The sequence below is a fragment of the Notamacropus eugenii genome, chromosome 5 (assembly GCF_028372415.1).
Source record: "Notamacropus eugenii isolate mMacEug1 chromosome 5, mMacEug1.pri_v2, whole genome shotgun sequence".
Classification (NCBI taxonomy): Eukaryota; Metazoa; Chordata; class Mammalia; order Diprotodontia; family Macropodidae; genus Notamacropus; species Notamacropus eugenii.
Genome location: NC_092876.1, coordinates 100378967 through 100403324, shown reverse-complemented (window position 1 = coordinate 100403324; position 24358 = coordinate 100378967). Strand labels below are relative to the sequence as shown.

The following is a 24358-nucleotide window of genomic DNA, read 5'->3' as shown; positions in this document are numbered from 1 at the left end:
TATCTATGCAGCTTTCCTGGTACATTACTGGAGTGGTTTGCTGTTCCTTTCTCTGGTGTGCCCTCATTTTACAGATGAGGAAATGAGATAAACTGTAGTTTATGTAGTTATGACTTGGCCAAGGTCACACAGCTAGCAAGTTCCTGAGCACAAGTCTGAACTCAGATGTCCCAGATCTCCCAGACTTCAGGCCCAGTGCTCTTTGTGCTACACCACCTGGTTGCCCAATAATAAGAATGACAATAATAAGAAGTTATTTTACATGTATTTGAGATAATACACTGAGGAGGGTAATACAAAGAACAGGAGTCATCATGGCATAGCCAATGGAGAGCCAACCCTGAAAGCAGGGAGATTTGGGTCAAAATCCTGCATCTTATACATATTGTCTGTGACATTCAGGCCTAATCAATTAACTTGTCAACGTCCCAAGTAATTTTCAAAAGCCATAGGTTGGAGAATAGGTTCTTCAGCATTGATGAAGGACATTTCTTCCCTTTAAATTCCCTACAATGATAAAATAACACATTTGACCTCAATGCTCCTCAAAACTAAGCAAAAGGAAAAAATGAGCAGAGATGGAGGAGCATGTCAAGATCCCAGTGTACAATAATCTGTTGAAGGAATGATAGATGATTAGTCTAGAGAAGAAAAGCTTAATAGTGATTTAAAAGTTGTCACCTTGTATTTGAAGAATTGTCATATGAAAAATGACCATGCTATAAATTCTACCATGGAGCACACTAAGAACAGTGAAATGCAGAGATGAATTTTGTAGAAATGCAGATTAAGCTTGTGGAGGGGAAAAGTTTCCTAAAACTTAGTTATCACAGAATGGAAGGGGTTTCCTCAGGATACAGCATTTTTCATGTAACTAAAAGATCTTCAGTCTAAAACTGGATGATCCTTTTTCAGATGTTGTAGAGAGTATTACGGTTCAGGTTGAGGTTGGGCTACAGGAGGCCTAGGAGACTTATGCCATCTTTAATGTGTGTGACCAGCTTCCTCTTCTTCCAAATGTTCCTTTTGTTGGTAACAATGTCATCTTACCAGTTACTCAACTCAGATCAAAACCCTGGAGCCATCTTGATGTTTCACCTTGCCCTCATGGTCCTTATGCTCTCTGTCCAATCACTTTCTAACTCTCATCAATTCAAACATCAAAATGTCTCCTAAAATTCTCTTTCTCTCTCAATTCATACAGCAATTACTCTGGTTCAACCCTGTATTGCTTCTTTCTTAGACTATTGTAATAGCTTCCTAAGCAGGTTCTCTTTCTTGGCTATTTCCTGTTGATAATTCATATGCCCTTCCATTTCAAAATAATCTCCATTAGGCACATAATCTTCATTTTCCTTTGATAAACCCTCCTCCCCTGATCAAAAACCTGGAGTGACCCTACATTACATTTAATATAAAATATTAATTTCCTTCCTCAGTATTTAAAGTTATCCAAAATCCACCTCATTCCTATCTTATAGACTTGTGTCATGTTACACCAATTTACCTGCTTTATGTTCCAACCAGCCTCAGATTCTTTAAGGAGGATACTCTCCCTACAAGGAATCTAGATTCGCAGCCTGAGATTCCTGCTAACTCCTCATTCTCATGGTTTCTGCCTTCATAATATATCTAACATATATCCCCTTCTCTCGTCTGATGCTCCCACTACCCTGGTTCACTCCCTCATTACCTCACACCTAGACTATCACAATAGTTTGTTGTTTGGCTGTCCTGTTTCAAATCTCTTCCCACTTCAATCCATCCTTTATTCAGCAGTCAAACTGAACTTCTTAGACTGCAAGTCTGACCATAATAAATACATTTCTAAAATTCTGTTGGCTCCCAACCACTTCCAGGATGAAATATAAAAGCTTTCGTTTGGCTTTTAAAGTCTTAAATAACCTGACATACCTACCTTTCCAGCCTCCTTACACCTTACACACCCCTCTAGTTCCCCATGTATTCTGCAATCCAGTGACATGAAAGAGGAGTTGATTGATTCAGGAAAACATGGAGAAACTTATACTTATGAAGGAAGATGCTATCCACCTTCAGAGAAACAGATGACAAATGGAAATAAGCATAAAACAACCTTACAAATATGAGTATGGGTATATGTGTATATGCGTATGTATGATCATAGCTATCTATGGATATGTGTATACATGAATGTGATATTTGCATTGTGTACGTATATATATATATATATGTTTGTGAGTGTACTGTGTACACACATATATACATGCATGTGTGCATGTATGCATGAATACATGCGCTTAATTGTAGCCTTCTAGGGGGAGGAGGAAAAACAAAGTAAAAAGTACACAGCTGAGAGCCAAATAAAACCTACAAGGAAGCAAAGAATAGTTGAACATCTTTGAAAACAATGTGTAATATTTATTATATAGGTTTTCTTGAAATGAAAAATTATTTTGTTACATTTAATCCTTTCTTATCTTCTGCTGTTTGCATCCAATGTTTTCTCCTAATTATGTTCTTATTTTGTATTGAAATTTAAAATAAATTTAAAAACTTTAGAAAAAGACATGCTTATTGAAATGGAATAAATTGGCTTGCCAAAATCACACAACCATTAAGTGTCAGGCCTGGGATTTCAATCTAGGTTAAGTGACTTGCTCAAAGTCCCACAATAAATCCTGAAATTGGAACTGAAGCCAAACTCTTCTATCTCAAAATGGTCTCTTTCTCCTATACAACACTGCCTAAAATAGAGGAAAGATATTTAGGAGTCTTACCTGGAAGCAATGTCTACAGTGTTAACTTGTGTTCCAACAACACTCAGGGTCTGCATTCCAAAACAAAATATTATAAAGCTAACAGCTATGTAGCTGTTGACATATGGCACAGCAAAGAATAGTGCTGCTCCTGGTAACATTCCTAGGAAACAAGGACACAAAGACCACTCAAATGACTGAGGACATTCTGGAGATACTAAATGAGAATTTTCCTACCATCACCTGATGCTGTCCTTACCTAGAGATATGAAGATTTTTCGAAGCACCACTAGCCTGAAGATATTCTTGGAAGTTAAGTGATCCGCTATTAGAGTTCCTATAATAAGGATGATCACTGCAGCAACAGAAGGCAATGAACTCAGAAACCCAGTCTGTAAAGACAGAAGGGGGCACAAGAGGAATAACAGGGTAAGTTACATGCAGTACTGAAACACTCATATTCTTAGTGTGATGGAGAAGTAGCGAGGTATAAGAGAAAGTGCTTAGCACTTAGTATATGGAGAAAAAAATACTTCTCCAGACGACTTTGGATAAGTCATAATTTATTTAACTTCCATATTGTTATATGAAAAAAAGAAAAGAAGGAATAATTTATAGATTGTTTTCTGAGCATTAAACAAGATGATGTACATAAATCTTTTTGCAAATTTTACCATGTCAGCTATTTTTATTCTGAAAATGGTAATCATAAGGACTGAACATGATTTGGTAAAATTGAGAGATGAATAGATTTCTGTCTTAGGTCCTCTTGCCTTCTCCCTCTATAGTATTTCATTTATTGATTTTATCAACTGATGAATTCAATTTTCATCTCTATGCTGATGATTCTCAGATCTGTTTTTCCAGATTTAAACTCTCAGCTGACCTTCAGATTCATATCTCCAACTACTTATTGAACATCTCAAATTGGATGTATCATACATAGATATCTTAAACTCAACATGTCCAAAACAAAATCCATTGTTTCCCAAAATTCTCTCAGGGTTGCTGAGAACTATTGTTTCTACCTTCATAATATTTCTCAAAAATGCCCTCTGTCACTGTCACCACCTTAATACAGGCACTCATAAACTTGTACTTAGATAATCACAATAACCTGCTTGTTGATCTCTCTGCCATAAGTCCTTATCCTTTCCAGTCCATCCTCCATTCAGCCAGCAGAGTGATTTCTCCTAAAGGAAATATCTAACTAGATCACAAACGCAACCCCTCCATACACAATAAACACCAGTGGCCTATTATCATCTCCAGGTCTAATAATAACAATCTCTGAAGTTCAAAGTCATAACTGCTTCTTTTCCACCTTGCTAATCTTCTTATACCTTATATCTTATTCCATATTCTGTTATCCAGTGACATTTGCTTTTCTGATGTTCCTTATACAGGACATTCCATCTTCCAATTTTATATAATTTCACTGACTGTGGGCCCTTTTCCTAGAATTCATTTTCCTCATCTCTGAATCCTGGATTCAATGGCTTCCTTGCAAGTTAAAATCCTGCTTTGTATAGGAAGCCTTTCCCATTTTCTTTTAATCCTAGGGTATTCTTTTTTTCCCTCAGCTGATTTTTAAAATTTTATCTCCCATGTAGCTAGTTTTTTATATCATGTCTTTCCCATTAAGGTCCGTGAGAGCAGGAACTTCTCCTTCACTTACGCAAGTTTCTAGTACATGTTTGGTTGTTTCAGTTGTGTCCAACTTCATCATCCCATTTGGAATTTTCTTAATAAAGCTATTGGAGTATTTTGTTATTTCCTTCTCTAGTTTATTTTATAGATGATGAAATGAGGTAGATGGGGTTAAGAGACATGCCCAGGGTCACACAGCTTGTAAACGTTTCAGAGCAGATTAGAACTCAGCAATTTGAGTCTTTCTGACTCCAGGTCCAGCACTCTATACACTCTAGCACCTGTCTCCCTTTCCTAGCACATAGTAGGCACTCAATACATATTTATTGACTGACTATGGTTTGTCTTCATTTCATACAAGTGTGACCTTTTAACTTAGTACAAGTTCTACAGGACAAATCCTTTCACTAAGGAGTTTTGTGAAGTTTGGATTCAGTCAAGGGCTTTACTTGAGAGTCACATGTGGCCTGGAGGCTGGAAGTTCCCCACCCCTGGTCTTGAATTCCTGTGCTCCTCTTGATCCCCTGACATTGTCCCATGCCTACCTACCTTTAAACAGTGATCAGTACTGCATAATTATTCCTATTTCCTCTTCCTAGTAAAACTCCTATCTTAGGGCCCCAGATCTCAGCTAGCTATCTGAAAGGAAACTGAATCAAGAAATCAATTCACACTCGTAGACTGATGAGTAATAATGGCATCACAGCATTCTTCATGGTATTTCCATTTTTAAATAGACCTTTGGGGAAAGCTTTAATCCTAAAAGATTAAATCGCCAAGGGTGAATTTCAGAAAATGACAGGTGAATATGGGTATATTTTTGGGTAATGATAACTTCGACCATCTAGGTGGGGATTTACTCTACAAACACAGGATTCTGAATTCCAACCAATTTCTAAATTCTCTAAAAGAGAAGAAAAAAATTATTTGTTCTGTAAGATGAAAACTATTTCTTATTTCCATACAATCATTCCCTCAGTGTTTGTTATTAATTCATAATAAGCACATTCTTAAATTCACTATATTACCCTCACTTTCAATACACTGTTACTAATGCTCTTTAACACAGAGGGAAAGAAATAGTATCACTTTTGAAGGAAAATAATAGAAGGGACAGAACTCTAGACTAGGAGTCAGAAGACTGGGATCCAAATACCAAGTCTTTTTCTGCTTCAGCATGTGATATTGGCAAAGTCATATCACCCCACTGGGATTCAATTTCCGCCTTGAAGATGAAGAGGTTGGCCTAAATAACTTTTGAAGTCACATTCAAATCTCAGGTCCTGTGGTATCATCAGTGTCATTCCGAGTAAATGAGAAATGACTAGTGGTCATTCAGACAATGGATAGGCAAGAGGTATTATGTACTCACATTTCTGATGTCAGACTCAAACATATTACTTATTAGGGTTGGCAGCATTACTATCATGCTGGCAAAAAAAAATGATTGACAAAACGAAGCTACAATAATGGCCCAAAGTGGTAGGGATCTGGCCATATCCTTAATAGGCAAAGACCAACCAAGAGAGGTAGGAGAAGAAGCCTGAAAGGAAAAATGACATCAAATCTTAGATTGAAAATGTCAGGACAGTTTCTTATCCTTAATAAAATTATAATGGAATTTTTATTAGGCTGACCTCTTTTGAGAAATCTAGCTACAAATGCAAGGTGAAGGTTATAGAGTCTTTTCACTCAGTGTGATACAGTGGAATCAACAGTGGTTGATAGAACCAGTTTCAAGTGGTACTTCTATTATTTGTCAGTTATGTGAGCCAAGTTAAAAAAAAACACACTGGATTGCTAGGATATTCTAATAAGATATGCTATATAAAAGTTTTGTAAAGTACAATGCAAATATCAGTTATTTTAGTAACATACCTCTTTGGGCAATGATGAAACAATGTATTCCTTTTCACTATCACTTATGTATGGGTGAGTCATTGGGTTATCATACACAAGAAAACAGAAGAAAGCAAAGCACACAAAGCCAAGGCTTCCTGGAAGGGAGAAAAACAGAATCCAATTAATGTTATTGTATTTCTGCCTTCAATATGTCTCTATCCTGAATTAATCTATTTCTCATAGAATCTTGATGCACAGAACTACCTACATTTTATTCTTTCTTGACTAATCATCTAATTTATTTCATTTCTTGACCAAGCTACATTGATGATTTAAAATTTCTCACCTCCATCTCCTCACCTTCTATATCTAGTCTTCGTGGTATAGGTTTGGGCCATAGAGGATCACTGACTTTTCAGGTTCTTAATAAGTTATAGCTTTTTTATTTACAAAATATTGAGCTTAATAGGATGAGGAAGGACTCTGAATTCCAACCAATTTCTAAACAAGAATCCCCTCTAAAAGAGAAGCAAAAAGTTGTTATTTGTTCTGTAAGATGAAAACTATTTCTTATTTCTATACAATCATTCCCTCAGGCAGATAAGTAAACCAGAAAAATGGGAGAGTAGGATAGCAAATCCCCTTATGCATCCAAGCAACAGGGGTAGAATAGTGACTGTGAGAGTAATCTCCATCTAAGCCATAAGGTAGTATGTCAAGTTCAAACTGTTCCACTTCCCAACCTTCACATGAGCAATTATGTTTGTGCATCTAGAGACACGACTGCTTCTCCTCTGCCTCTCAGCTTCCTTTTTAGTATCTCACATATCAAGCTTAATTGACTGATCCTTTACCTGGAAGATGGTCATCTACATAAGAGCCAGTATGGCTTCAGAAAAGGTTGTAGAATGATCAGCATAGCTTTTGCTTCCTGGAAACTCCACGAGAGAGGCAAGGAGGAGATGACATTGTCAACGTGAACAAGGCCTTTGGTATTGTTTGTCACGAGGGCTTGTGGAAGACCATGACAAAATGTGTTTGCCTGCAGAAGTCCATGATTATTTTGCACCAGATTTATGTTGCTATGCTTTCACAGGTTCTGGATAAAGGGCAATGAATGCACTCACACTTTCCCAGTCAGCAATGGAGGTGAGTAGGGCTGTGTGCTTGTTCCCATGCTTTTCTAACATGATGTTTTCTGTGATGTCAAAAACCTTCAACAAGGATGAAAAGTATCTAGCTCAGCTAAAACACTGGCAGTAAACTTGGTTAACTTGAAAAGGTTTCAAGACATGCCTACATCAAAGAATTTACTGTGCCATATGAGCAAAGCAGAATTGAAGCAGCAGAAAGGAGAAGTGAGATTGGCAAATTTAAATGTTCAAATGGATTATTTATGCCCAAACTGTGGTTGGAGGCTTCTTAGTTCATGTTGGATGCAATATGAGCCACAGTCAAGCACACTGTACTTTGGCCCCCAAATCATGATGGCATTGATCCTCTTCAAGTATGAAGGAAAAGCAACAATATTAGCCAAGTTTCTACATTTAGCATATAGGTATTTTCAATATGTTATATCAGTTCAAAATGCTGATCAATATAGCACAGTTTCGGTAATATGAGGCCCTTGCTTCTTTCTTTAATTACCTAATAATCTCTTATGGTAGGATCAATATCTGCCACTCTAACTGCAAGAACCCTGGCATACACAGGAGGGCCTGCTGTACAGGTTCTTAGATCTACTTTTCTAAAAGAAAAGCAACTTTTGAGGGGTCAACAATCTACTTTAGTCAAGGACATATATCATTCACCTGGTTCAGGAGGAAAAGTCAGTACACTGAACTTCAGAGAAAATACAAACAGAAATTACAAGCAGAAATTACAAACAGAGAAGACTGACAGGGCTTACAGTTGTCTAACCATACATCACAGATCAACAGACAGATCCAACTCTCTGTTACCAGAGAGAGAAGTACCAATACTCTGTGTTTTAAAATCTTGGGGTAGGGGTTCCTTAGCAGCTTTCCAGAGTCTCTTCTGGCTTACAAATCTTCTTCCAAAAACTATTCCTTAAAGTATAACCTCACCTCAGAGTTTATATACATTTTTCAGAGCCAGAGGGCATCATAACCCTTGAGAAGCAGTGCCTCATTAGAAATTAACAAAAGATATGAGTCTTCCAACAACAACAAAAAAATCTGCTCTAATCAAGTTTCCCTTAATGGGGTGGGAAGATCTTTAACTCTCATTAGCACTACCATCACAGTCAAACAAGGCATTTTTTTTTCCCCATAGAAGACTATGGAAATGTCCTTAAAACTTAAATGTCATAGGAAACTAAGTTTTGAACCATTAAATTGATTCCTCTTTTACTATATATATACTATATATACAAAAGCACACACACTGCTGACTGGTGCACCCCTATAGTAAATACAGAGACAGGGGAGTTGTACCTTCCTGACGTAAGCTGTGTCTTTGCCAAATATGCTTTCTATGCTTTGGAGAATTTAGCTCATCCCTCTCCTCCATTCTCATTTATATTTGAATCTCTTTCCCAATTTTGCGCAACCCAAAAGGAATGTTTAAGTCACATTTAGTACATAGGATTCTTGATTTGCTACTGCACAGTATGTACTTTATTTTGAAAAATTTGCCAAGACTTTAATTATTTGCAAGAAAATCTCTAGATTTTCAAAAAGAGAGACTTTGAAGTACTTTTTAACTGGAAATCCAGAAGTAAAGAGACTATTTGCTTCTTGAATATGCCTAAACAACAGAATGCAGAAGAGTGAATAATGTGGCAGGCAAAGATAGTAACAGTAAAAAAAAATCATGGTTGTGGGGTGGAGTGAATATGGAAGAGTGAAAGCAGGGACCTTCTTGAGGTCTCCCTCAAACCTCTCCAAGTATCTGAAAAAAATTACTCTAAATAAATTCTAGATCAGAAGAACCCACAAAATGACAGAGTGAAACAAATTTCTAGACCAAGACAATCTGGAAGGTTGACAGGAAAGGTCTGTTGCACCAGTCTGAGAGAGGGGCAGTTTAGTGTGAGCTGTGCCAGCACAGATAGGAGGTTTCACATGACTGAATCACTGGCACTCCAGGTGGTTTCCAAATTTTTCAAACCACAAATGCAAAAGACAACTTAGAAGGTAAGTAGGAAAGGTCTGGATGAGACTAGATTTTGAGTTCCAAATTTTCTCCTCATCTCTCTTCTCTCCCCATCCCAATGTGGTGTGCATTCTGATTACCTCTTACCCCATTTTCCCTCCCTTCTATCACCACCTCATATCCCCTGCTTCTCTTAAACCCTTTCCCTTCTATTTTTCTATAGGCAAGACAGATTTATATACACCATTGCCTGTATATCTAATTTCCCAGTTGCATGTAAAAGCAATTTTTAACATTCATTTATTTAAAACTTTGAGTTCCACATTCTCTCTCTTCTTTTCTCTTCACCCACCCTGAGAATGAGAATGTAAGCAATTTGATATAGGCTATGCATGTGTAGTCATGTGATACACTCCTATAATAGTCATGTTGTAAAAGACTAATTATATTTCCTTTCATCTTATCCTGTCCCCCCCCATTTATTCTAATCTTTCCTTTGACCCTGTCCCTCCTCAAAAACATATGCTTCTGATTACTTCCATCTTCCTATCCTTCTACCATCTCCCATTCTTATTCCCTTCCACCCTACTTTCCTATAGGGTAAGATAGATTTTCATACCCAGTTGAGTGTGTCTGTCATTCCCTCAAGGCAAATTTTATGAGTGAGGTTCACTCATCTCCTAACCTCCCCCCTCTTCCTCGCTAATTTATCTTTTCATGCTTCATTTGAGTCTTATATTTGGAAATCAAATTTTCAATTCAGCTCTGATCTTTTCATCAAGAATCCTTGAAAGTCCTCTATTTCATTGAATATCCATTTTCCTCCCTGAAGTAGTCATTTTTGAACTGAGTATATAAGATATTTCAGCAAATTGAAATACTCAGTTTTGGTGGGTAGGTGATTCTGAGTTTTAATTCTAGCTCCCTTGCCCTCTGGAATATCATATCCCAAGCCCTCAAATCCATTAATGTAGAAGCTAATAAATCTCGTGTGATCTTGATTATGTTTTCACAGTACTTGAATTGTTTTTTCTGGTTGCTTGTGATATTTTTTCCTTGACCTGGGAACTCTTAAATTTGGCTACAATATTCCTTGGAGTTTTCCTTTGGGTATATCCTTCAGGAGGTGATCGACTGATTCTTTTAATTTCTATTTTCCCTTCTGGTTCTAGAATATCAGGACAATTTTCCTTGATGATTTCCTGATAGATGATGTCTAAGCTTTTTTTTAGATCATGGCTTTCAGGTAGTCCAATAATTTTAAAATTTTCTCTCCTGGATCTATTTACCAGGTCAGTTGTTTTTCCAGTGAGATATTTCACATTGTCTTCCATAGTTTTCATTCTTGTGGTTTTGTTTCATAATTTCTTGATTTCTCATAAATACATGTAATAACAAGCAATTAGGATCTTTGCTGTTTTTCTGGATTGAGTTTTAAGCAAACAGATATGTGCATGAGTGTCTATCCAATCAGATTCTGAGTAGAATTGTATATAAAGAAAGAGCTGGTATTGAGAAAGCAGATGTGAAGAAAGTGAGCATTAAAAGGGTGAACCAGCATTGAGAAGAAGAGAGCTGGGAGGAGACCTCCATGAGCTGGGAAGAGACCTCTAGGAGCTGGGAGAACAGATCTCTAAAAGAGGAGACACACCCATGAGAAGAAGACTTAGCCCCTTCTGAGAGCTTCTTCTAATATTTTATGATATAAGGTCAGGTGTGGTCACAGCTCCTCTTACTCATGTCTTAGTCTCTTAGTGACCTTAAATATTCCTTTCTTCCTCTGAACCACAAGCAGTGGCCCCAGCACCACTGCCACCACTAATGCTCTCACTCCCTACAGTTCATCCAGTGGCAGCAAGCTTCAGTTCACACCAAAATCAAGGACTATTCTCTCATTTGAGTGACTCCAGCAGCAGTGCAGTTGCCCCTCTCCAAACACACTCACTGCCATATTCTCACTCCTCTTTTCATGCAGTTACATCTTGGGATCCTGTATGGTCAATATGCTTGGGCCCCAGTATGATTTGAGGGTCCCCAACAATTTTTCTCCTGTTCTTCTGCTGAACCCCAAAACCATCTATGAGAAGAAAATTCCTGAAGCTAGTTGGCTTTGACACAGCTGTCACCCACACGACTGCCCCCATGACATTTTGTTTGTTGACTAGGTGCTATCTGCACTTTGATTGGTCCAGACCACCACCCCAGGAGGTCAGATCTTTCCTAACATACTCCCAAGTTTTCTTAGGTGGATTACTGCTTTACTTCAGCTTTTAATTATTTCTGACACTAAAATTCACTTTGAAATAGTATTTTAAATTATGTAGGGAGGGGATGGCATAGGAGATTCAGGCAACTTTCTGCCTTATTCCACCATCTACCCACAATTCCCTCCTGGGATGGTTTTATAATATTTTGATGATCTCATAAAGGAAGAGGAAGGAGAAAGGAATACACTAGAGAAGGGGGGTAGAAGAAATTTTGTTCAGTTTTCTCAGTCATGTCTGACTATTCATGACCCCATTTGGGGCTTTCTTGGGAAGATCCTGGAATAGTTTGCCATTTCACTCTCCAGCTCATTTACAGATGAGGAATTGAAGCAAATAAGATTATGTGGTTTGCACAGGGTTGCATAGCTACTAAGTTTCTGTAACCACATTTGAGCTCAGGAAGAGGAGTTTCCTTCCATTTAGGCATAGATCTGTGCCCATGGGCTACCTAACTGTCCCAAGAGAATAGGTAGGTCACCTTATATCACATAATTGGAGTCCTTCTTAGAAGACTATGCAAACAACAAGGAAATGCTAGGAGACTGGAAAACACTTTTACTTTACTATAATCTTGACTGGTCAAAGGATGGTAAAATGCACAGAAAGATTTGAGTAAAGAACCACAATCAACTTTAAAAGGTAAAGGAATGGAGAGAAGGAAAATGGAAGAAAAGAGGATAGATTGCAAGAGATTTTGCATGTAAGCAAAACAGACTTTAAGAGTAGATCACAGACAGAAATTTAAAAGGAAAGAAAAAAGTGTAGACCTTGTGACTATGGCCTGAGTAAGAGAAAGGGAAAAGGGGCAAAGAATCAGAAGAAGAAGACGTAGATTACATTAAAACTGGAATTATAGTTCTGAGAATACATTTTTCTCAACATCTTCTTCTTTAGGTAAAAAGAGTGCAGGAAGTAAAGAGAAGAAAATGTCTAAAAGTTTGGGAAGAAGGAAAATATAAATCAATTGACAACTCAGAATGGGAAAAAGATAAACTTAACCATAAAGTAGAAGAAGATTACAAATGAATTAGAAAGCCAATTTCAACAATGTGATCTGTCTATTTTGCCACACAAGGGACAGGGCATAGTCCAGTATGGGCCCTGCCAGCACAGACAGAATGTGAGCAGGCCTTGGGGAGACTGAATCTCTCACACCTGTGGTGGTTTCCAAACTTCATGACCCCCAAACACTGAGAATAAATTGGAAGGGCAGTGGGACCAGTGTGGAAGACTGGAGTGGTCTGGCCCCAGCCCTAGGGTGCCATAGTGGGGAGGGGTGGAGGAACCCACAGCAGCCACAGCAACAACAGGGGCAGCTGTAGCCAACGTTTCTGGATCTCTGGGCCCAAACATTGTGGGGGGATCAAGAGGTTGACAGTGTACCCTCCCCCACCCCCACTGGAAGCAGACAGCTACCTTGACAAAGAGTTCAAAAGTCAAGTAAATGGCTGAAAAAATGAGTAGAAACCAGAAAAAAGAAATAGACTATAGAATCTAACTTTGGTGACAAGGAAGACCAAAGCATGCAAACAGAAGAAAACAAGGTTGAAGCTCCTCCATTCAAAGCCCCCAAGAAAAATATGAATTGGTCTAAGGTCATGGAAGAGCTCAAAAGTGAAAGTCAAGTAAGAGAAGTAGAGCAAAAATTGGGAAGAGAAATAAGAGTGATGCAAGAAAATCATGAAAAATGAGTCAATGGCTTGCTAAAGGAGGCCCAAAAAATGCTTAAGAAAATAACATTTTAAAAAATTGAGTAACCCAAATGGCAAAAGAGATCCAAAAATTCAATGAGGAGAAGAATGCCCTAAAAAGCTAAATTGGCCAGATGGGAAAGGAGAACCAAAAGCTCACTCAAGAAAATAATTCCTCAAATATTAGAATGGAGCAGATGGAAGTCAATAACTTTATAAAAAATCAAGAAATTAAAAAAACAAAACCAAAGGAATGAAAAAATAGCAGACAATATGAAATATCTATGGAAAAACAACTGACCTGGAAAATAGATCCAGGAGACCAATTTAAAAATTATGGAACCAACTGAAAGCTATGATTAAAAAAAAGAGCCTAAACATTATCTTTTCATGAAATTATCAAGGAAAACTGCCTTGATATTCTAGAACCAGAGGGTAAAATAAATATTGAAAGAATCCACTGATCACCTCCTGAAAGAGATCTGAAAAGAAAAGCTACTAGGAATATTGTTGTCAAATTCCAGAGTTTCCAGGTCAAGAAGAAAATATTCCAAGCACCCAGAAAGAAACAGTTCAAGTATTGTGGAAATACAATCATGATACCACAAGATCTAGCAGCTTCTACATTAAGGGATCAAGGAGCTTGGAATACCATATTCCAGAAGTCAGAGGAGCTAGGATTAACAGGAAGAATCACCTCCCCAGCAAAACTGAGCATAATATGTCAGGGGCAAAATGTTCATTCAAAGAAATAGATGACTTTGAAGCATTTCAAGCAAAAATAGATGCATTTCAAGCATTCTTGATGGAAACATCAGAGCTAAGTAAAAAATTTGACTTTCAAACACAAGAATCAAAAGAAGCATGAAAAAATAAATAGGAAAGAAAAATCATAAGGGACTTCCTAAAGTTGAACTGTTTACATTCCTATATGGAAATATAATATTTGTAACTCTTGAGATTTTTTTTCAGTATTTGGGTAGTTGAAGGGATATAGATAGAGGGCTCAGGGTGAGTTGAATAGGAAGAGATATCTAAAAATAATTTTAAAGGGTGAGAAAGGAATATATTGGGAGGAGAAAAGGAGAAATAGAATGGGACAAATTATCTCTCACATAAAAGAGGCAAACAAAGATTTTTCAATGGAGGGGAAAGGAGGGGGATGAGAGGGGGAAAAAGTGAACCTTACTCATCACTTTTAGCTTAAGGAGGGAATAATATGCACACTCCATTTCCTATGAAAATCTATCTTACACTACCGGAAAGTAGGAGAGAAGGGGATAAGCAGGATGTGGGGGGAATAAAAGTGGGGGTACTATTGGGAGGAGGGGGTAATTAGAAGGAAACACTTTTGAGGAAGCATAGGGTCAAAAGAGATAATAGAATAAATGGTGGGGCAGGATAGGATGGAGGGAAATATAGTCTTTCACAACATGACTTTTACGGAAGTCTTTTGAATAGCTACACATGTATAATCTATATTGAATTGCTTTGCCTTCTAAACAGGGATGGGTGGGGAGGAAGGAAGGGAGCTCAAAGTTTTAAAAACAAATGTTAAAAATTGTTGTGATGTGCAACTGGAAAATAAGAAATACAGGTAATGGGGTATAGAAATCTATCTTGCCCTACAAGAAAATAGAGGAGATAAGGATAAGGGAAGGGAGGAGTGTGATAGAAGAGAGGGCAGATAGGAGTAAAGGGTAATCAGAAAGCATGACATCTTGGGGGGGATGGGGAGAAAATTTGGAACTCACTGTCTTATGGAAATGAATGTTGAAAACTAAAAATAAATAGATAAATTTAAAATAAAAAAACGTGTTAAATGGCACTGTTTTTAAAAATGTAAAGAAAAGATTAATAAGCTACAGGGAGAAATGACAAGACTATAAAAATGGATGATTTCCAAGTTCCACTTTCAGAATAAAGAAATATAACCAGAACAAATTAATAAAAACTTGTGCATTTGAAGAGAATTTTAGAAAATTGTGATATGATAGACCTTAAAAAATCTGAAAATTATATATGAAGAAGAGTAAAAGTACTAAAATGTTATTAATTGAAATACCATAAAATTACATTTAATAAAAGAGGAAAGAATTAGAGAGTGAACCAAAACAGACAAAGAAAACAGTAGGCCATTATCTCTAATGGGTGTTGATGATGATGATGATGATGGTGATTGTTTTATGTGTGTGTGTGTGTGTGTGTGTGTGTGTGTATGTGTACTTGTGCACACATTAGCCAAGAGATTACAGCAAAATATAAAAACATTATAGGTCATATCAAGGTCTATTTACATCAAGAATTCAAGGTTATTTTAATGTTAGAAAATCTATAAACATAATCAACCAGAGGCATATCTAAGATGATAGCACAGTAAATGCTGAATATGTTCTTGACAAGATGCAAGAGATTAACCTACTTCTCTTTAGAAAACACTAAAAAATGGCAATGAGAATACCTTTCCATATTATAATAGCCAGCATCTAATACCAAAAGACAGAATTACATGCAATGAAAATAAATTAGATATTATTCCAATAATTGCAAGGGTAAAGCAAACCTGTCCATTAAAACCAAAGCTATTTAAAACTGATAAAAATTCTGGCTATATAAAATACTCAGAAGTCTACCAATCAATACACACCAAAAATATTATAAATACAACTATAAAACATCCTTTACAAAAATATGCACCTAGCTAAGTGCAGTAACATTAATTGTCATGGATGCTCTAAGGTAATATAATAAAAAGGACACTGTCTAAAATAATACTTTTATTCAGTGCTATAACAAACTACCAAAAGATTGGTTTAAAAATTAGAAAAAAATTAGTAATAGTTCATTTTCAGGATTCTCAAGGGTAATCACACAAAAATAAAAATGTGGAAAGTTATGAAGCCTAGCAGTAATAGATCTCAGAATCTAACACAAAGTAGTGATTATCAAAACAATATGATAACTAGAAAAAAAATAGAAAAGTCTATTAGTGAAGGAATTGAACTATGAAACATTGAAACAAATGAACAAAGTAGCCTTATGTTTAAAGTGAAAGACACGAGGGCGGAGCCAAGATGGCGGAGTAGAAAGACGCACATACACATAGCTCCGAACCCACACCCACAGAACGGCTAGAGGTGACCAACTCACGGTGAATTCTGCACCCAGAGGCCACGGAATATTGGAGCGAGGGAGATTTCTGTTCCGGAGAGACCTGCAAACCTCTCGCCGGGGGTCCTTCGCGCTGCGGACTGGGCGCTGGGACTGTGAGCAGAGGGCAGCCCTGCAGCGTCTGTGACACCGTGAGGAAAAGATCCGAGCGGGCTACGGGGACGGGATCTCCAGCGGCCACGTGGGTCCCTCCACCCACAGAGGGACCTGCAAACCTCTTGCAAAAGGTCCGTCACGCTGCAGACGCGGAGCCCAGCCCAGACCTGCGGCGGCCACGGCCCCAAGAGGTACAGATCCAAGCAAGCTTCAGGGACAGGATCTCCAGCGGCGGCACAAGCCCCTCCACCCACAGGTGACGGGGGTCGGTGAGAGAGTCTCTTTGGCGGGTCGAGAGGGGAGTGGGGTGCCCCCATGGCTCGGGCCCCCTCGAGAGATAGAAGCTGAGAGGCGGCTGCAGACAGGGGCTCCCCAAGCGGGTGGGAGCCTGGATCCATTGTGGAAGGTCTGTACATAAACCCCCTGAGGGAACTGGGCCTGAGAGGCGGCCCTGCCCTGACCTGACCACCTGAACTTAATTCTCACACTGAATAGCAGCCCTGCCCCCACCAAAAGCCCTAAGGCAGGAAGCAGCATTTGAATCTCAGTCCCCAAGCTGGCTGGGAGGACCAGGAGGAGAGGTGGGTGTGAGGAGAATATTCAGAAGTCAAGTTACTGGCTGGGAAAATGCCCAGAAAAGGGAAAAGAAATAAAACTATTGAAGGCTACTTTCTTGGAGAACAGACATTTCCTCCCTTCCTTTCTGATGAGGAAGAACAATGCTTACCATTAGGCAAAGACACAGAAATCAAGGCTTCTGTGTCCCAGCCCACCCAATGGGCTCAGGCCATGGAAGAGCTCAAAAAGAATTTTGAAAATCAAGTTAGAGAGGTGGAGGAAAAACTGGGAAGAGAAATGAGAGGGATGAAAGAGAAGCATGAAAAGCAGATCAGCTCCCTGCTAAAGGAGAACCAAAAAAATGTTGAAGAAATTAACACCTTGAAAACTAGCCTAACTCAATTGGCAAAAGAGGTTCAAAAAGCCAATGAGGAGAAGAATGCTTTCAAAAGCAGAATTAGCCAAATGGAAAAGGAGATTCAAAAGCTCACTGAAGAAAATAGTTCTTTCAAAACTAGAATGACACAGATGGACGCTAAGGACTTTGTGAGAAAGACAGATATCACAGAACATAGCGAGAAGATTGGAAAAATGGAAGATAATGTGAAATATCTTATTGGAAAAACAACTGACCTGGAAAATAGATTCAGGAGAGACAATGTAAAAATTCTGGGACTACCTGAAAACCATAATCAAAAGAAGAGCCTAGACATCATCTTCCATGAAATTATCAAGGAAAACTGCCCTGAGATTCTAGAAACAGAGGGCAAAATAAATATTCAAGGAATCCACAGAACACCGCATGAAAGAGATCCAAAAAGAGAAACTCCTAGGAACATTGTGTCCAAATTCCAGAATTCCCAGGTGAAAGAGAAAATATTGCAAGCAGCTAGAAAGAAACAATTCAAGTATTGTGGAAATACAATCAGGATAACACAAGATCTAGCACCCTCTACATTAAGGGATCGAAGGGAATGGAATAGGATATTCCAGAAGTCAAAGGAACTAGGACTAAAACCAAGAATCACCTACCCAGCAAAACTGAGTATAATACTTCAGGAGAAAAAATGGTCTTTCAATGAAATAGAGGATTTTCAAATTTTCTTGATGAAAAGACCAGAGCTGAAAAGAAAATTTGACTTTCAAACACAAGAATGAAGACAACCATGAAAAGGTGAACAGCAAAGAGAAGTCATAAGGGACTTACTAAAGTTGAACTGTTTACATTCCTACATGGAAAGACAATATTTGTAACTCTTGAAACATTTCAGTATCTGGGTACTGGGTGGGAGTACACACACACACATGCACACACGCACACATACATAGAGACAGAGTGCACAGAGTGAATTGAAGAGGATGGGATCATATCTTAAAAAAAAATGAAATCAAGCAGTGAGAGAGAAATATTGGGAGGAGAAAGGGAGAAATTGAATGGGGCAAATTATCTCTCATAAAAGAGGCAAACAAAATACTTATTAGTGGAGGGATAAAGAGGGGAGGGGAGAGAAAAACATGAGGTCTACTCTCATCACATTCCACTAAAGGAAAGAATAAAATGCACACTCATTTTGATAGGAAAACCTATCTCACAATACAGGAGAGTGGAGGACAAGGGCACAAGCAGGGTCGGGGGGAGGACAGAGGGGAGGGCATGGGGAGGAGAATGCAATCCGAGGTCGACACTCATGGGGAGGGAAAGGATCATAAGAGAATAGAAGTAATGGGGGACAGGAAAGGATGGAGGGAAATATAGTTAGTCCTATACAACACAACTATTATGGAAGTCATTTGCAAAACTACACATATTTGGCCTATATTGAATTGCTTGTCTTCCAAAGGGAAGGGGTGGAGAGGGAGGGAGCTAAAGAAGTTGGAACTCAAAGTGTTAGGATCAACTGTAATGTTCTTACCACTAGGAAATGAGAAATACAGGTTAAGGGGTAAAGAAAGCTATCTGGCCCTACAGGACAAAAGAGAAGATGGAGACAAGGGCAGAGAGGGAGGATAGAAGAGAGAGCAGATTGGTCACAGGGGCAATTAGAATGCTTGGGTTTGGGGGGGGGGGAGGGGATAAAAAGGGGAGAAAATTTGTAACCCAAAATTTTGTGAAAATAAATGTTAAAAGTTAATAAAAAAAAATAAAGTGAAAGACACCAGCTAAACTATTTGAACTATTTGATAAAAAGTGATGAGAAAACTGGAAAACAATCTGAAAGAAACTAAGTAATGGCCAACATAGGGGAGCAAAGTGGGACAATGGAGACAGTGCTGGGCCTGATGTCTGAAAATGCATCTTTCTGAGTTCAAATCTGGCCCTAGACATTTGCTAGTTTTGTGAGCTTAGGCAGGTCACTTTACCCTATTTGCTTCAGTTTCCTCATCTTTAAAATGAACTGGAGAAGGAAGTGATGAATCACTCTACTATCACTGCCTTAAATGTCCTTTGAATATCCTTTTTACCTTGAAAACATATATGTTTGTAGTGTTCTTTGTCTTAATACTGAATTTTCTCCAATAAACTGGAGAGTGGAGAGGCATTTCTTGTTTACTTTTAACTTCATTTTAGGAAGGAGAAGAGCCTGTAATTAAAGAAATAATATGACTTTGGAAGAGAGAAGCAATGCATATTCTACAGAAAATCACAAGGTCCTCATTTTTCTCATAAGATCACAGATTCAGAGAGTTTTATAGAGAAAGAAATGGAGGTCCAAAGAAATTAAGCTACTTTCCCAAGTTAAAAAAGATAGTAAGTAGGGGAGCAGAGATATGAACTCGAGATAAAGCTCTATATCCATTGTTATTTTTAAAAAGCCACCTTGTCTCCTTTGCACTTCTAAAAATTAATTACTTTTTAGTTTTCAACATTAATATCCAAAAGGTTTTGAGTTTCAAATTTTCTCCCCTTCTCTCCCTTCCACGCACCCCAAGACAGCATACATTCTGATTACCCATTTTTCAATCTGCCCTCACTTCTATAATACCTCTCCCTTCTCTTACCCCCTTCTCCTCTGGTTTCTTGGATGGCAAGATTAATTTCTATTCCCCATTGCCTGTATGTCTTATTGCCCAGTTGCATGTAAAAATAATTGTAACAATCATTTTTAAAACTTTGTGATCCAACTTCTCTCCCTTCCTCCCTCCCCACCAACCCAAATTGAGAAGGCAAGCAATTTGATATGTTACAGCACATATAGTCATGCGAAACACTTCCATAAGAGTCATGTTGTGAAAGACTGACTATAATTAACTCCATCCTATACTGCCCTTATTTATCCTATTCTCTCATTTGACCCTGTCCCTCCTCAAAAGTGTTTACTTCTAATTACCCCCTCTTCCCATTTGCCATCCATTCTATCATCCCCACCCCCACTTCCCCCCTTCCCCCCTACTTTCCCGCAGTGTAAGATAGATTTTCATACCCAATTGAGTATGCATGTTATTCCTTCCTTAAGACAAATCAATTGAGAGTAAAGTTCACTTTTCTCTCTCACCTTCCACATCTTGCCCTCCATTGAAAAAGCATTTTCTTGCCTCTTTTATGTGAGAGATAATTTACCCCATTCTATTCTCCCCTTCTCCTCCCAATATATTCTTCCCTCACCTTTAATTTTATTTTAGCTATCATCTCTTCATGTTCAACTCACCCTGTGCCCTCTGTCTCTATGTATAATCCCTCCAACTACCCTAGTACTGAGAAAAGTCTCAAGACTTACAAAATTATCTTTCCACATAAGAATGTAACAGTTCAACTTTAATAAGTATGATTTCTCTTTCTGTTTACCTTTTCATGCTTCTCATAATTCTTGTATTTGAAAGTAAATTTTCTATTCAGCTCTGGTCTTTTTTATCAAGAATATTTGAAAGTCCTCTGTTTCATTGAATGACCATTTTTTCCCTGAATTATGGTATTCAGCTTTGCTGGGTAAGTCATTCTTGGTTTTAATTCTAATCCTGTTTCTTGCTGGCTGTTTGCAATATTTTCTCCTTGACCTGGGGGATCTGGAATTTGGCTATAATATTCCTAGAACTTTTCCTTTTGGGATCACTCTCAGGAGACAATTGATAGATTCTTTCAATATCTGTTTTACCTTCTGGTTCTAGAATATCAAGACAGTTTTCCTCGATCATTTCTTGAAAGGTGATGCCTAGATTCTTTTCTTCATCATGGTTTTCAGGTAGTTCAATAATTTTTAAATTTTCTCTACTAGATCTATTTTCAAGATCAGTTGTTTTTCCAATGAAAACTGGAAACTGTTATTTTTTCATTCTTTTGGTTTTGTTTTATGATTTCTTGATTTTTATAAAGTCATTAGCTTCCATATGCTCCATTCTAAACAGTAAGAAATTACTTTCTTCAATCAGGTTTTGGACCTCCTTTTCCATCTGGCCAATTCTGCTTTATAAAGCATTCTTCTGCTCATTGGCTTTTTGGATCTCTTTTGTCATTTGTGCTAAGGTGTTATTTCTTTAGCATTTTGGAGGTTTTCCTTTGGTAAGCTGTTGACTTCTTTTTCATGATTTTTTTTTTGCATTATTCTCATTTCCCTTTCCAATTTTTCCTCTACTTCTCTGACTTGATTTTCAAAATCCTTTTTGAACTCTTCCATGGCCTGAGACCAACTCATATTTTTCTTGGAGGCTTTGGATTTAGGACCTTTGATTTTGTTGTCTTCTGTTTGTATATTTTGGTCTTCTTTATCATCAAAGTAATTATTTGTCCCCATTTTTGCTCATTTCCCCAGCCCTTTACTTGATTTTTGAGCTCTTTGTCAAGGTAGTTCTCTGCTTCCTGTGAGGGTGGGGGGTATTCTGCCAACTGCTTGATCCCCCCACAAATCTGTGGACCTAGAGCTCTAGAAATAGCAGACTGCTGCCCCTGCTGCTGCTGAAGTTGGCACAGGCTCCCTCCACCCCTTCCACCGCCTTGGGATTTGGAGCTTGAACAAACTTCTCTCTCACAGAGGTCTGATTGATTTTTTTCCATTGACACTCCAATTTTTTCTTTTGGGATCATGAATTCTGGAAACTGCCACAGGTGACAGTCATTCAGTTCCCTTCAGGTTTGCTCAGGTCCCATCTATGACAGTGCTGCAACAGCCAGGCTCAGTAGACGTTTCCTGTTTTCCTTCAAAGCCTTCTTTGGCTGGAGATTTGCTTCACTCTATCATTCTCTGGGTTCTGCAACTCCAAAATTTGTTCAGAGTAATTTTAATGGGTATTTGACTGGGTTTGGGTAGAGAGTTCTAACAAGACCCTGCTTTTCCTCTGCTGTCTTTCTCCTTTGCACTTTTGCTTCTAAAATTTCCTTTCTCCCCTCTCTGCTTCTCACCAATTGCTGTGGCAATATATTTGTCTTTAACATTCTTTTCAATTTTTTTGTCATTTATTTGTTTTTAACATTCTTTCTTTTAATTGTCAGTTCCCAATCAATCCTTCTTACCCACATTACTCTTCCCCATTGAGAAGGCAATAAACATAATATAAATTATACATGTGAAATCATGCAAAATACATTTCTATAATAACCATGTTGCAAAAAAAAAAAAAAGAAAAAGAAAGTGATAAAATAACTCCACTAGTTATTTCTCTGGAAGTGGATAATAAATTTCATCATATGTCTTTCAGAAATGTCTATGATCATAGTATTGTTGAGAATAGCTAAGTCATTCAGTGTTGATCATATTGCTATCACTGTGTGAAATGTTCTTCTGTTCACTTCATGTTGCAATAGTTTATATAAACGTTCTTTTTCTCATTGTATCCTGTTCATCATTAATTATAGTACAGTAGTATTCCATCACAATCTATGATGTGTGAACGCAGCTTGTTCTGCCATTCTTCAATTGGTGGGCATCCTTTCAATTTCTAAATCTTTGCCAACACTAGAAGAGTTGCTATAAATTTTTTTATACACAAGGGTCATTTTTCTTTTTCTCTGATGTCTTTAAAATACAAACCTTGTACTGCTGTTGCTGGATCAAAGGGTATGAACATTTTTATAGTCTTTTGGGCATAGTCCTAAATTGTTCTCCAGAACTATTAGATCATTCATAACTTCACCAACAGAGACAATAAAAAGTGTCCCAATTTTTCTACATAGTTTTCATCATTTGTCATTTTCCTTTTCTGTCATATTAGCCAATGTGATAGATTTAAGGTAGTATCTCAGAATTGTTTTCATTTGCATTTCTGAAATCTCTAGGAATTGAGAGCATTTTTTCATATGGCCATAGATAGCTTTGATTTCTTCTCAAATTTCTCTGCATACATTTCGCAATTTCTCAATCAAGGAATGACTCATATTCTTTCAAACTCTCTCAATTCTTACGACATTGTATGAAAGATGCACTATGAAAACTGTCCTGATTTCCTGCTTGCCTTCTCATCTTGGCTGCATGGATTTTGCTTGTGTAAGAACTGTTTAATTGAATGTAATGAAAATACTCATTTTTTTTCCTGTGATCCACTTGATGTCTTGTTTGATCATAAATTCTTCCTTTATTCATAGATTTGAAAGACAAAATTTTACATACTCCCCTAATTTGCTTATGATATTAATTTTCTGTCTTAAAATGGCTATCTTACAGCCATTTTGACCTTATCTTGAAATATAGAATAAGATGTTGATCTTTACCTATTTTCTGCCAAACTGATATCTATTTTTTCCTACATATTTTTCAAATACTGGGTTTTTGTCTCAAAATCTTGAATCTTTGGGTCTGTCAAACATTTCAATTACCATGACCATTTACTACTGTATATTCTGTATTGAATTTATTGCAGTAAATCAACACTCTTTTACATAGGCAGTACCAGATTGTTTTCATAATTACCATTTTGTAATTGATTTGGAGATCTGGTACTACTAGGTCAACTTCCTTCACCTTATTTTTATTGACTACCTTTATATTCCTGACTTTAGGTTTTGCAGATAAATTTTGTTATGTTTTCGCTCTATAAAATAAATTTTTGGGAGTCTGATTGCTATGGAACTGAATTATTTTCCATAAAATTATCATTTTTATTACATTGAATTGGTCTACCCATCACCAATTAATATTCCTACAATTTTTAAAAATCTATCCTCATTTTGTGAAAAGTGGTTTGTAATTGTGTTCACATGTGTCTTTAATATTCCAGTTGTCCCTTTCATCCCCAAATTTTCAGCACTTTCTTAATTGGTTTGTTGTTTGTAACTTAAACTTAGCATCTTCACAAAAACACC

General features: G+C 37.6%; 1 protein-coding gene across 1 annotated transcript in view; it reads right to left on the bottom strand.

The window, feature by feature from the left end:
- LOC140504941 (sodium-dependent phosphate transport protein 3-like) overlaps positions 1 to 24358 on the bottom strand; it is a 38566-nt gene that overhangs the window by 4290 nt on the left and 9918 nt on the right. The window contains exons 6-9 of the mRNA XM_072610421.1: positions 6267 to 6385; positions 5761 to 5931; positions 2998 to 3130; positions 2760 to 2901 (exon numbers count right to left, since the gene is read on the bottom strand). Of these exons, the coding sequence (XP_072466522.1) occupies positions 2760 to 2901; positions 2998 to 3130; positions 5761 to 5931; positions 6267 to 6385 (565 nt within the window). The remainder of the gene's footprint in view (positions 1 to 2759; positions 2902 to 2997; positions 3131 to 5760; positions 5932 to 6266; positions 6386 to 24358) is intronic.